Genomic DNA, 12,192 nt, shown 5'->3' with positions numbered 1-12,192 from the left:
CTTCCAGGTCCTTTTGTCTTCATCTGTACACATTTATGTGTGGCTGTTAAGAAGACACCTGCAATTCTGACAGTTTTATGTGCTCAGCCATAACCACGACACTGCTTTCCACTTGAATCCTCAGAACTTTTAAAATTTAATTTAAAGAATCTTCTAGAGACCTCTGATCTCTCTTCTCCTTCTTCTTGCCTTACAAAAATGTGGAGGTGGGAGAAGCAAAGAAGCTGCTGTCTAAATTCAAGGCCAAACATTTATTTTCTCCCCCCCCCCCCCCCGCCACCGCCCCCAAGTCCTGGGGCTTGGACTCAGGGCCTGAGCACTGTCCCTGAGCTTCTTTTGTTCAAGATTAGCACTCTGCCACGTGAGCCACAGAGATACTTCTAGCTTTTTTCTTTTTATGTGGTACTGAGGACTTGAACCCAGGGCTTCATGCATGCTAGGCAAGCACTCTACCACTAAGCCACATTCCCAGGCCTTTTTTTTTTTTAAGGGTTTGTTTTATTTGTTTTGAGTTCAGCTTGCTTGCTATAAAACTGCTATACCACTTTACTCACTTTTTTGAGATCTTTTAAAATTCAAGATTCATCCATCACAAAAAGATGGCAATTCTGTTATGAAAGCATTGTGTTCTTCCTGGGTGCCCTAAATCCAATGTGCATTCACCCTTGTGGGTACAGCCAAGAATGCCAGTAGCACTTCACATTTTGAATAAGGCTGCCTCATCTCTCTGGATTAGGCCATGAGAACATGAAACATTCAGCTACATCACAAAACGTTAAATAACAGGAATAAATTAATAAATACATAAATTACTTAAATATTTAAATAGCATACGATCAGTGGCAACTTTGGCCCTGAAAAAATCTCTATTAAAAAAATAATTAGCTCATTGTGTCAGTGGGTATTTAGTACCTACAGATTAAAAAATGATATCAATAATAGCATTATGATCCTAAAACAGTTCTTGAAAAGGAAACCATGTAGAAAATTGCTTCATTTGCATTTCTTCCATCTTGTCTTAAAAATATACTTTTTTTGGTATAATAGCTTTCATTTTTTTTTTCTTCCAAAGTTTCAGTCTGATTTGGGACCTGAAAAGAATAGTCAAAGGCCATGTGTTGTTAGAAAGACAGTGAGGAACCTGAAATTCTCAACCTAGCTTATCCCAGAATACTGGCGTTTTGGTGGCTCCACGTTTGAGGTCCCAGCCCTGCACAAGGTGGCCTAGAATTTGTATTCGATTGGGTCACTTTCTTTTGAAAAAATACTTCACGGATTGACTCCCCAGGTTCCTCTAAGGGCACTGGCCCTAGGCCTGTATTCTTTATGGCAAGGTCTCTGGGCCAGGCCTGGGCATCCAGTTAGTATCTGTGAACGAACACGTGCATGTTTCTGACTCTGCTGTCCTATGGCAAGCCCTCCAGGCACTGCCCTCTTTTCCACCCCAGCTCCATCCTAGCCCTTGGACCATTCACTGGATGTGCAGATCTGGGTTGAGCTTCCTGGGCTCTGCTTACTTACCTAAGCACAAGGCACAGAGGCCCACTCGCTCCAAGATGAGCTGTAATAGCGGTCCCGGGCTTGCACGAGGACCTTGGCACCCTTGTGGCACGAGACTGTGGCTGAGGTTTGGTCCATGAAGAGTCTGTCCTGCGGAAGGAGAGGGAAGGCTGTGAAGGCCTCTGGCAGGTGGAGCCTGGGCCTGCAGAGTTCGTCCTCCCTAGAGAAGCACACTGATGCCACCTCCTGGCAGAAGCTCTAAATAGTAGGGTGGGGCCTACACTGGGCTTGCATCCGTCCAATCTCCAGACCCTTCAGTGAAGGCTTGATCTATGCCCTAGATGCCCAGCAATTCCAGGCCTTGAACCTTTCAGCACCCCAACACTGCCTCCAAATCCAGGCTCTGCTGTGAAACCTTGGGAAATAGCTTCAGGCTCTCTGTGTCCTTTCTCATGTATCAATAGGGATACAACCATGCCTGCCTCTCAGCACCCCCAAAGTTAATGGCAGTCGTTACAAAAACACTCTTAACAAGTCTTTAGCACATAGAAAGTGTTCTGTAGTTTACCTATTCATGCGTGTGTGTGTGTGTGTGTGTGTGTGTGTGTGTGTGTGTGTGTGTGTTGGCCCCCGGAGCTCATGTACCATAGGAGCAAATTTAGTGCAAGGACTAAGTATCCACCCTCCTGGAGCCCAGGATATGGTTAGATTTAAGGACTTGTGTCCATAGACTTGAGTCTGTGCCCTGGCTCTGTCACTACCTGTCTGGGCGACTGTGGGTAGGTTAACAGCCTTTCTGAGCTTTTTCCTGCCTTTGTTTATGAAATGGTGATCACAAATGCTGGCTGCCTTCTGAGGCTCATTTTGTATATTCAGTGAGATATACATGGAAAGCCTGACACACGGAAAGTTACTATCATTCTGTCTGTCTGTCTGTCTGTCTGTCCCTCTCTCTTTTTTCTCTTTGTGTCAGTCCTGGGGCTTGAACTAAAGACCTGGGTGCTATCCCTGGGCTTTTTTCATTTGCTCAAGGCTAGCACTCTACCACTTAACCCCATAGATCCACTTCCCGCTTTTTGGGTGGTTAATTGGAGATAAGAGTCTCACAGACTTTCTGGGCTGGCTTTGAACCCCGATCCTCAGACCTCAGCCGCCCGTGACACAGCTAAGGATTACAGGCGTGAACCACCAGCACCAGACTGGCTGTTTGTGGTCTCTTTATTTGGGCCTGCGTCAACCTCATCACAGAACATATCACCCCTGCATCCCAGCTTACCCGTTCTTTCTTGTTCTTCCTGCCCTGGACCTGAACTGAGAATGTCAGGGAGAAGTAGGAGTGGGGGGTACTCCAGGAATCGGGGTACTCCCAGCTGGCCTCCACCTTCTGAGAGCCCTCCTGTGGCGTCAGCTGCAGGTTCTTGGGTGGGTCTGGTTTAACTGGGAAGAGGACAAACATATCATTAACTTGGGTAACAGAATGGAAAAGTGTAGCAAAGAGCCTGCTTTCAGGGGATAGGTGGACGGGTCTGGGTTTGAACTACGAGCTACCAGAACTGACGACTGGGAAGTGTGCTTACATTGTCTAGGACTTCATGCCCTGTTTAACATGAAGATCATAGTCTGGACGTCCTAATGTGGGGAGTACAGAATAAAAGAATGCACATTGGCCCTTTACCCGGGTTCTCTGGGGCCTTGGAGAGCTGGGGCACGTGGCATCTCTCCTTAGGAAGAAACACCTCCACCCTCCACCCACCCCAAACTCACTGATGTCTCTGATGAAGAAGCTGGTGGTGTAGTTCTCGTACTTGTGCTCGAGGATCGCGTCCAGCGTCAGCTCCACGGGCAGGCTCTCCTCGGCGGTGGGGCAGGCGCTGGCCTCCTGGCAGTCCACCCAGTACTTCCTCAACTCTCTGTGCTCCACCTGGACCTTCTCTGCAGACAGGGTCGGGGTTCCACAGGTCACTCCGCGAGGGTCAGAGGGGCTGAAGTCAAGCACACATAACACAACCGCTCAGGAGGGAGTTTACACAGGCCTTGGCCCCGCATAAATATTTCTCTAGTGAGCATTTACAACTGAAAGATGAAGAAATCCCAGCACTGTGGCTCAGGCCTGTCATCCTAGCTCCTCAGCAGGAGGCTGAGATCTGAGGATTGCGATTAGAAGCCAGCCAGGGCAAGAAAGTCTGTGTGACTTAACTTTAATTCACCACCACAAAGCTACAAGCGGAGCTGTGGATCCAATGGTAGAATACAACAGATAAAAATAAAAATAAAGCTCGGTGACATGACCCAGGCCTTGAGTTCAAACTGCAGAACCAACACACACACACACACACACACACACACACACACACACACACACACACACACGTGGACGTAGGACTCTTCCATCCCAATGCTTAACTACATGCAAATGGTGGCTGAGCCTGGGTGACCAGGATTTGTCTCCCTGTCTGCCATGGCTCTAGATCTGATGATTACAGACAGTCCCTGAGCACCACCCCCAGCTGTGGAAATTGAGTCCTTAAGGGGTCCAGTGGACTGGACACACCATGAACTTCAGAATAATGGTGCTGGCAGCAGAGAAAAGTAGCTCTGGGAAAATGTGAAAGAGAACTCAACGGAATTCTGGAATTCAGAGCTTCCATTATCTACGTAGCACCAGGGCCTTTATTTCTAGTTTTGATTCCAGGTTCATGTTTTGGCAAGTCATTTATATAGCTTTATCATTTATTTATTTATTTATTTATTTATTTATTTATTTATTTATTTTCTTTTTCTTTTTATTTTTTGCCAGTCCTGGGCTTGAGCTCAGGGCCTGAGCACCGTCCTTGGACTTTCTCAAGGCTAGAGCTCTACCACTTGAGCCTCAGCACCACTTCCAGCTTTTTTCTATGTATGTGGTACTGAGGAATCGAACCCGGGTCTTCGTGCATGCTAGGCAAGCACTCTACCACTAGGCCAAACTCCCAGTCCCAGCTTTATCTTTTAATAAATATTTCCCCTAGGTGTGGTGACAGGCCTTAATGAAGCATTGCCAGTTTGGGTAAGTAATTTGAATATAATGCTCAGACCCTGTTCAAATCCTACATTGATTCAGCAAAGTAGTTTAAATGGCCCCATTCTTTCTTTCTCTCAGGCGATGGGGGTGAGGGATAGAGATTTTAAATGATACAGAATGGATATTGGTTCCCCCTTTCCTTTTGTAAGGTCATTGTTAGCTTGTCCTTCTTTTCCTCGGTGCCATATGAGATGCACAGAATGCTGAGAAGCCAGGAGTGTTTACTTACCCTTGGTTGCTCTTGACATTGAACTTCACATAGGTACTAATGGCTGTCAGCCACCAACAAGTGAAATGTCCAGAATAATTCCTTGCTTCACATTTTAGGAAGGTCTTATTTTTGGGTTCTGTATTTGGAAAGAAAAAAAAAATCCAACCTTGAGGAGGTTTTTCTTCCAGACAGATTTTGACTGTGCCCAATCACGTGAATCACATGCAGGCCACGGAAAAGTTCACAGATGACTCTCTTCCGTTAATCCATCGGGAGTGTCCAAACAGAGTGTTTGGTTTTTCAGAGGACTCCACGGGACACTCCCGATGCTTGGAAAGAAGTATTGCTTTCCAAAACCATCACCCAGGGATGGATGATGTTTGATTCACATTGGTTAAAGCATTAAGACCAATGTTATTGGAAGCTAAGCTCCAATGGCACATCTCTGCTGCTTAAAAGATAACTTTGGGTCAAGATTTCAGGCTAACTCTTACTATGAGATTGTTGGCTGATACCCCCAAAGGTTCCAGGAAAGCAAAACATTAAATTAAGAGGGAGATCCTAGGTAATTTCTGAAAGGCATGTGCTGTTCATGCATTAACTTCTCTAATCATGTCTTGAATTTTCTTTTCCCTTCCCCCTTCCTTTCTTCCTCTCTCCCTCCCTCTCTCTGTCTCTTTGGTGCCAGTCCTAGGGCTAGAACTCAAGAGCTTGGACACTATCCCTGAGCTTTTATTTGCTTGATACTGGCACTTCATTTCTAGCTTTTTTTTCTTTTATTTTTTTCCTTGTTGGTTGTGGGGCTTGAACTCTAGGCCTGGGCACTGTCCCTGAGCAGTTCAGCTCAAGGCTACCGCCCTATCCCTGAGCCACAGAGCCACTTCCAGTTTTCTAGTGGTTAATTGGAGATAAGAGTTTCTCTTTCTTTAGTGCCCAGGCTGGCTTTGAACCAAGATCCTCAGATCTCAGTCTCCTGAATAGTTAGGATTATACAGGCCTGAGCCACCACACCTGGCTACTTCTAGTTTTTTTTGTGTGCTTTATTAGAGGTAAGAGTCTCATTGATTTTCCTGTCCAAGCTGGCTTTGAACCATGATCCTCAGATCTCAGCTTTCTAAGTAGCCAGGACTACAGGTGTGAGCCACTGACACCCAAGCACGTTTTCATTCTTTCCTTTATGACCGAAGGGAATGGAATTACCTTTTTGGTCCTTTAAAATATCAGTGGACCAGATCCCATCTTCCTTTTTGTGAAGCAGCAGGGTGGAATGGCCCAAGACCTCGCCTCCTTTGTGGCAGGTGTAGCGACCAGCCTCTTGGAACTCTTTGACTTGGATAGTGAGGGTCTTCCCAGAGCCCACGACCTCACCGCTGTGGTCTGAAGTCCAGCTGATGCCATCTTCTTCAGCAGTGTCACACGTGAGGACCACCGTCTCTCCAGGAGCTTCCGGGTTCCAATCCAACTCCACCACATAGACTGGGACACACAGGACGGGAGAACAGAACTGTGAGCACCATGAATGACACTGACTGCATGTGAATCTCACCTGTGACTGTTCCCGAGGCCATGGGATAGAGAAGCCAGAGTGTAGCCCCCACCATCGACTCATTCTCTGGTGGGCTGCCTTTACCAAGTAACCTTTATGAGAAGGCATAGGGGCAAGAGCCTGATGCCCAGCAAAAATGCAAAGATTGCAAGAATCTCTGTGCAAGGGCTGGGAGAGTTTTCAGATTCACAGGGAATAAGGCAGGCTACAGTATTTAGCAGCCTTTAAACCAGCATTGAATGGCTCAGTGAAGTGTAAAGAATGTCTAGGCCTGAAATCCTGCCTCCCCCTCTGGGGGACTAAGGAGGTTAAAATGAGGTTTGTGAAGCCTCCATTTTGCGCATGTGCAGTGAGAGGACTGAGTGGTAAAGGTGCTCGTGATGACTGTGATTCATAGACCAGAGTCAACCAACAGAACCAAGGAAACTGTCTGAAAATATTTTTCTATGGGGCAGGGAATGTGGCTTAGTGGTAGAGTGCTTGCATAGCACACATGAAGCCCTGGGTTCAATTTTTCAGTACCATATATACAGAAAAAGCTGTGGGTGGAGTTATGGCTCAAGTAGTAGAGTGCTAATCTTGAGCAAAAGAAGCTCAAGGAAGTGCCCAGGCTCTGAGTTCAAGCCTCAGAACTTGCAAATCTATATATCTTTTTTCCCCATCCCCCATGGGCCAGGCACTGTGCCTCACACTTATAATCCTAGCTACTCACGAGATTTGAGGGGTCTGAAGATGGTGGTTTAAAGCCATCCCAGACAGGAAGTCTATGAGAACTCTATCTCCAATGACCCAGCAAAAGGCAAGAAGGGAAAGCATAGCTTAAGTAATAGTGCACCAGCCTTGAATGAAAAACCCAAGGAAAAACGGGAGGCTCTGAGTTTAATCCCAGGAGTCCCCACCCCCCAAAAAAATTCCCTATGGGGATTTAAGGAACTAACTAGTTCCTTCTGCATGAAAGAAAGCAATGGAGGCTTCGTTAATTGTTTTTTGTTGTTGTTGTTGTTATCTTGCCCTCTTATGAAACAGCCCACCATCATCACCACCACCACCATCATCGTCACTCGCTGGAATTTCTGTGCTTTACCAAGAAGTAACAAAGGAGTTAAATGTGCAAGGCCTGAGGTTCTTGAGCACACTAAAAACCAAACATAAATAAATAAATAAATGTATTTCAAGTTGGAGGACATCTGTGTAATCATCTGTCTTTTATAAGGGAGCATCTAAAAACTCCCAGATATTTGTGGGGCTTGGGAGTGGGGTAGGCTGGGTTGTTATCTTCCTGAATGTCTTAAGCATGAAAGACCAATCCCAGATGCCTTCCACTCAACAATTTCAGTGTTGTGTTCTCTTGACTATTATTAAAAGGTTATTTCTGTATCGAGTGCTGGTTGGTTCACACCTGTAATTCTAACTATTCAGGAGGCTGAGATCTGAGGATTGTGGTTCAAAGCCAGCCTGGGCTGGAAAGTCCATGAGACTCTCATCTCCAGTGAAACAGAAGAAGAAAACAGGAAGTGTTGCTGTGGCTTAAAGTGGTAAAGCATTAGCCTTGAGCAAAGGAGCTCAGGGACAGTGCCCAGGCCCTGGTTCAAACCCCATTTCTGGACAAAAAAAAAAAAAAAGATTATTTTTGTGATCATTAGCTGAAATAATTTCATCTTTAGTTTATCCCTATTTTCTCTTAGCTCTCTAAAATACAGGAAACAGCTGTCTCATGTCCTTCTAGTAATATCTTAGATCACTTAAACCTCTGGATTAAGTTCCTGTTCCACCCTTCCCAGGTATGTAAAACTAGGGCAAATTACTTAATCTCCTGAGCCTCAAAGTTCCTCACCTATAAAAGGAGATACAGATAGTCCCCACTTCATAAGCTGGGAAATTAAATGAGATCTGGTTTCAATAAATATGAACTATTTTCTAGCATATGGTTAAAGACAGTAATTAACAACATCATTATGTTGTCGTTAAGGAACTATCTGAGGGACGTTCAAGTGCAACTGACCCTCCAGTCAGTGCATATTTATCAAGTGAAGATGAGAGGGCTCGAGAACCTCGCATTCTAATATCTGTTCTGTTGGTGTGCTGATAATTATTCTTATTCACTGGCTAAAATAAATAGCTCAGAGGCTTGTTTAGAGCAGTCTAATGCATGTTTCTGTTATTCACTAACACATTTAATAACCCTCCTTTGAACACCTAGTTTCACTGAGGCTCAGAGGTGACCCAGCCTGAGATTATAGAACTCATAACTAGCAGCAGAACCAGGACTTGAACCCAAGTCAGCAGAGTCTCCATCCTGGACTTTCTCCCTACTGCTGATCAGTGGAAGAGGACAGCAGACACTTCAAAATATTAACCCCATGAAGCATTTAGTATTACTGGCAAAGATTCTTTTCCCAGTGCTATCCATGAATGGCATCTTTTCTGACATTCAGCGAGAATTCAGCTGTCCTGGGAGAAGGAGCGGTGATCCCGAGTCTTCTCAGATTGATGGCTCTCCTGAGGAGACCCCGAGGCAGGACCCCCCCCCACTTCAGTCCAGCTCCCCACCACAGGCTCTCAGACCTCTGCCTTAGCATCTGAACCTCCCCAGAAAATACAGCCAGACCAATTACCATCTTTCTCCAGTTCCCATAGGGCCAGGAGGGGAGATGCCAGCAAAACCAGGGAAAACCAGGAGAAAGCCAACTGCCGGTGACACATCTGTAATGAGAGGAAGAAACAGAAGGAAGAGGAGAAGCAAAAGAAAAAGAAGGAAAAAGAGGGGAGGAGAAAAAGGAGAGAAAGAAAAGAAGAAGAAAAAGGAGGAGAGGAAGGAATGAAAGAGGGAGAAAAAGGAGGATGGGAAGAGGAAAGGAGAAGAGCGAAAAAGAAGAAAACAGAGAAGAAAAAGGACAGCAAGGAAGGAAGGAAGAGAAGAAGAAGAGGAAAAAGAAAAGAGAAAATGTCAGTAATCATTAAGTTATGCTACACACACTTTTTGGTCCTGCCTTGCTCCTTTCTCTCCCACTGTCAGGCTAGTATGAAATACATTCACAGCCCTTTAGTATTAACATTTCCACGGAGGTATTGCAGTGTCCAGAGCTGAAAGAGACACACACCTGAGCCTCCTCACACAATCCTTTTGTTTTCTTTCTTTCTCTTTTATTTTCTTTTTCAAGACAAGAACCATAAACTTGTATTACTCCCAAGCAACTATTATTTGGTGCTTGCTATATGATGCTAATAAAGAGCATGGAGCTTGGATCCAAGCGAAATAAAGATCTCCTACATTCTGCTATCTAGGAGGAAATTCCTTCACTCAACAAATACTTACTAAGTGTGTGTGGCAAATGCTTCTCCTCCAGCCAGGGAGATAAGCCACACACCAGACACTGGGTAAGGTGCAAGATAAGCTACCATTGGGTGTGGACCTGGGGCTAAACGACATAAGTTAGCCCTGAAAATGGTGTCACCGTTTTTCTTTTTGCTTGTGTAGACAGCAGTTGCACCACATTCCTCTCGTATAACAGTAGCCTGGTCATTGTCAAAGCTGAGCGGGACATGTTAAGAACAATCTAGAAGTCATGCTAAAAACAAGTTACGGAATCTTATCCCCAGAGTGTCTGATTCAATATATCTCATCACAAGGCCCGAGACTCTGTATAAAGTCTTGCAGTTTTGCCTCAGATGGGCCTCAGGGTGTAACCTTCCCACACAGGCCTCCCCTAAGGCTGGGATAGTAGATGGAGGCTACTACACTTGGCTTATTGGTTTGAGATGGGGAAGTCTCTCTCACTTTTGTTGTCCAGGCTGGCTAGGAAACCATGATCCTTTTGCTCGTTGTCTCCTGAGAAGCTGGCGTTATGGATAAGAGCCATCACTGCCTTGCCTGAGAATCTACTAGTAAGTTCTGACATGAAGCTGATATTACCAGTCTGGGGCTACACATGGAGAACCAGTGAGTTAACATGTTCAGGACCCAGAACTTCTAAAGAAAAAAATAATTCAAGGTATTCTTTGCAAGAATTCCATAAAAAATCCTGACATATTCACCAGGCAATAACGAAGCACTTTTTTTTTGTGCCACCATCATCATTTATGAAGACCTGGTCTAAAATTAGCATCTACAGTTTATAGGAATCTTCTGTCTGTAAAAAATAAAATAAAATCTCATTCCACTCCTAAATGTGGTTGAGATGATTGCTGGCTGATGCCCTAAAATAAGCTTCATCCATCTTAGAGATCAGGACTCTGGCTACCAAGATCTAAGCCCTGTGAAGACAAAGAAATACAGCAGTGGATGCCTGGTGTGTGTGTTGGGGAGGGGGGCCGGGAAGGGGGATGGGATCCCATAGTTGGGAACTATGGCTTACTGGTGGCAGAAAGAGGACCAAAGGTCAGGGTTGTCTGCACACAGCGCTGTGTATTTTTGTTATTGCAGGGCAGAGTCTTAGGGACATGGTTAGACATTTAATTCAAGTCATGACTGTAAGTCAGTACTCATTAGCATAGTGTACTGGTTAGTACATTCACAGGCCAAGGAGATAAGGTCTTGAATTCACCCCTCATTTTCTGTGTGATGTTGGCCCCGCTGCGCCGAGCCTCAGAATCATATCTATGATGTGAACGCAATAAGAGGATGGCACAATGGAATTTTATGCTTCCATCAGAAAAAATCACAGTGCCCTATCGGTAAAGAATTGGGAAGACTTGGGGGAAAAAAACTTATACTAAGTGAAGAAAGCTGGGCCCAAAGGAACATAGACTGCACGGTTTCCCTCATTTGTAATCATTAGAATGTGCCTATAAATCTACAAGGAAATCCAAAGGATAGTAAAAGACACACACACCCACAAAAATCTTATCCTTGGACATGATAAACTAAACAGGACAGGACTCTAAACCTTCACACAGTGAGACCAGAAGGAGATGTTCTTTCTGTGAAGAGGATCGCAAGGGTCTGTACCTGTGTGCATATGATCATATAAAACAGTACTTACTGAAGTGAACTCTGGGAAATGGAAACAAGAGGTTTCTTATTTTACCTATTGTGTTTCCCCGCCCATTTTACCCCTTTTGTCACTGTTTTCGACCGCTGTACCTTTTGTATATAGCTTTATCTGATTTGGGGAGGGGGTGGGAAGGTGTAGAAACAGTGGAGAAAGGGCAGGTTAATTCTGTATTGTTACCCATTAGACACTGTGTTGAAAATGAGTTCTACAACTTGGGAAGGAAGGGGGCTAGGAAGGAAAAAAAAACTAGGAGAAAATGAAGGAAGAGGAGACACTGTTCGAAAAGAAATGTACTCAATACCTGGTTTATGTAACTGTAAACCCTCTGTACATCACTTTCATGATTAAAGAGTTTTTTTTAATGAAAGAATGATGACATTTCATTGAGTAGTTGGAAGATGAGTAATTGGCCTGGCAACTGAGAACATATTAACTTGTATTAGCAGAAGAGATAAATGAAAATCGAATCTCTCTCTCTCTTCCTCCCTATCTCTGCTGCCCCCTCTCTCTGTTCTTATTTTACTCCAGTCCTAGGACTTGCACTCAGTGAGCTCAGAGCCTGAGCGCTATTCCTGAAGTTTCTGCCACTTGAAGCAAAGCTTCACTTCCTGGTTTGGGGTGGTTAATTGGAGATAAGAGTCTCAGAGACTTTCCTGCCGGGGTTGGTTTTCTGGTTTTCTACCTTGATCTTCAGATCTTAGCCTCCTAGGTAGCTAGGATTACTGGCATGAGCCACCAGTGCCCTTCTTTTCTCTCCGTTTTTATACAATGGATAACTGAGAAGGCCATGCCAGTCCATAGGGAAACACCCACTATAGGACCTCAGCTACACAGGTCTGTAAAAGCACCTTGGGAGTGGAAACCAAGGAGCTTCCTGGCA

The 12,192-nt window shown here is 44.9% G+C and overlaps 1 protein-coding gene across 1 annotated transcript; it reads right to left on the bottom strand.

The window, feature by feature from the left end:
* Positions 1 to 1,005: 1,005 nt before the first annotated feature.
* Positions 1,006 to 9,218, bottom strand: Il12b (interleukin 12B). The gene is made up of 7 exons (XM_090320800.1): positions 8,934 to 9,218; positions 5,973 to 6,248; positions 4,791 to 4,908; positions 3,265 to 3,482; positions 2,777 to 2,937; positions 1,522 to 1,650; positions 1,006 to 1,091 (listed from the first exon to the last, which is right to left on the bottom strand). The coding sequence occupies exons 1-6, from the start codon at positions 9,019 to 9,021 to the stop codon at positions 1,522 to 1,524; spliced, it is 990 nt and encodes a 329-aa protein (XP_090176926.1). The 5' UTR covers positions 9,022 to 9,218; the 3' UTR covers positions 1,006 to 1,091.
* Positions 9,219 to 12,192: the final 2,974 nt, after the last annotated feature.

This window comes from Megascapheus bottae, chromosome 29 (assembly GCF_031878675.1).
Source record: "Megascapheus bottae isolate mThoBot1 chromosome 29, mThoBot2.hap1, whole genome shotgun sequence".
NCBI lineage: Eukaryota > Metazoa > Chordata > Mammalia > Rodentia > Geomyidae > Megascapheus > Megascapheus bottae.
Note: the sequence above shows the minus strand (reverse complement) of the source record. Positions and strands in the feature narration are given on the sequence as shown.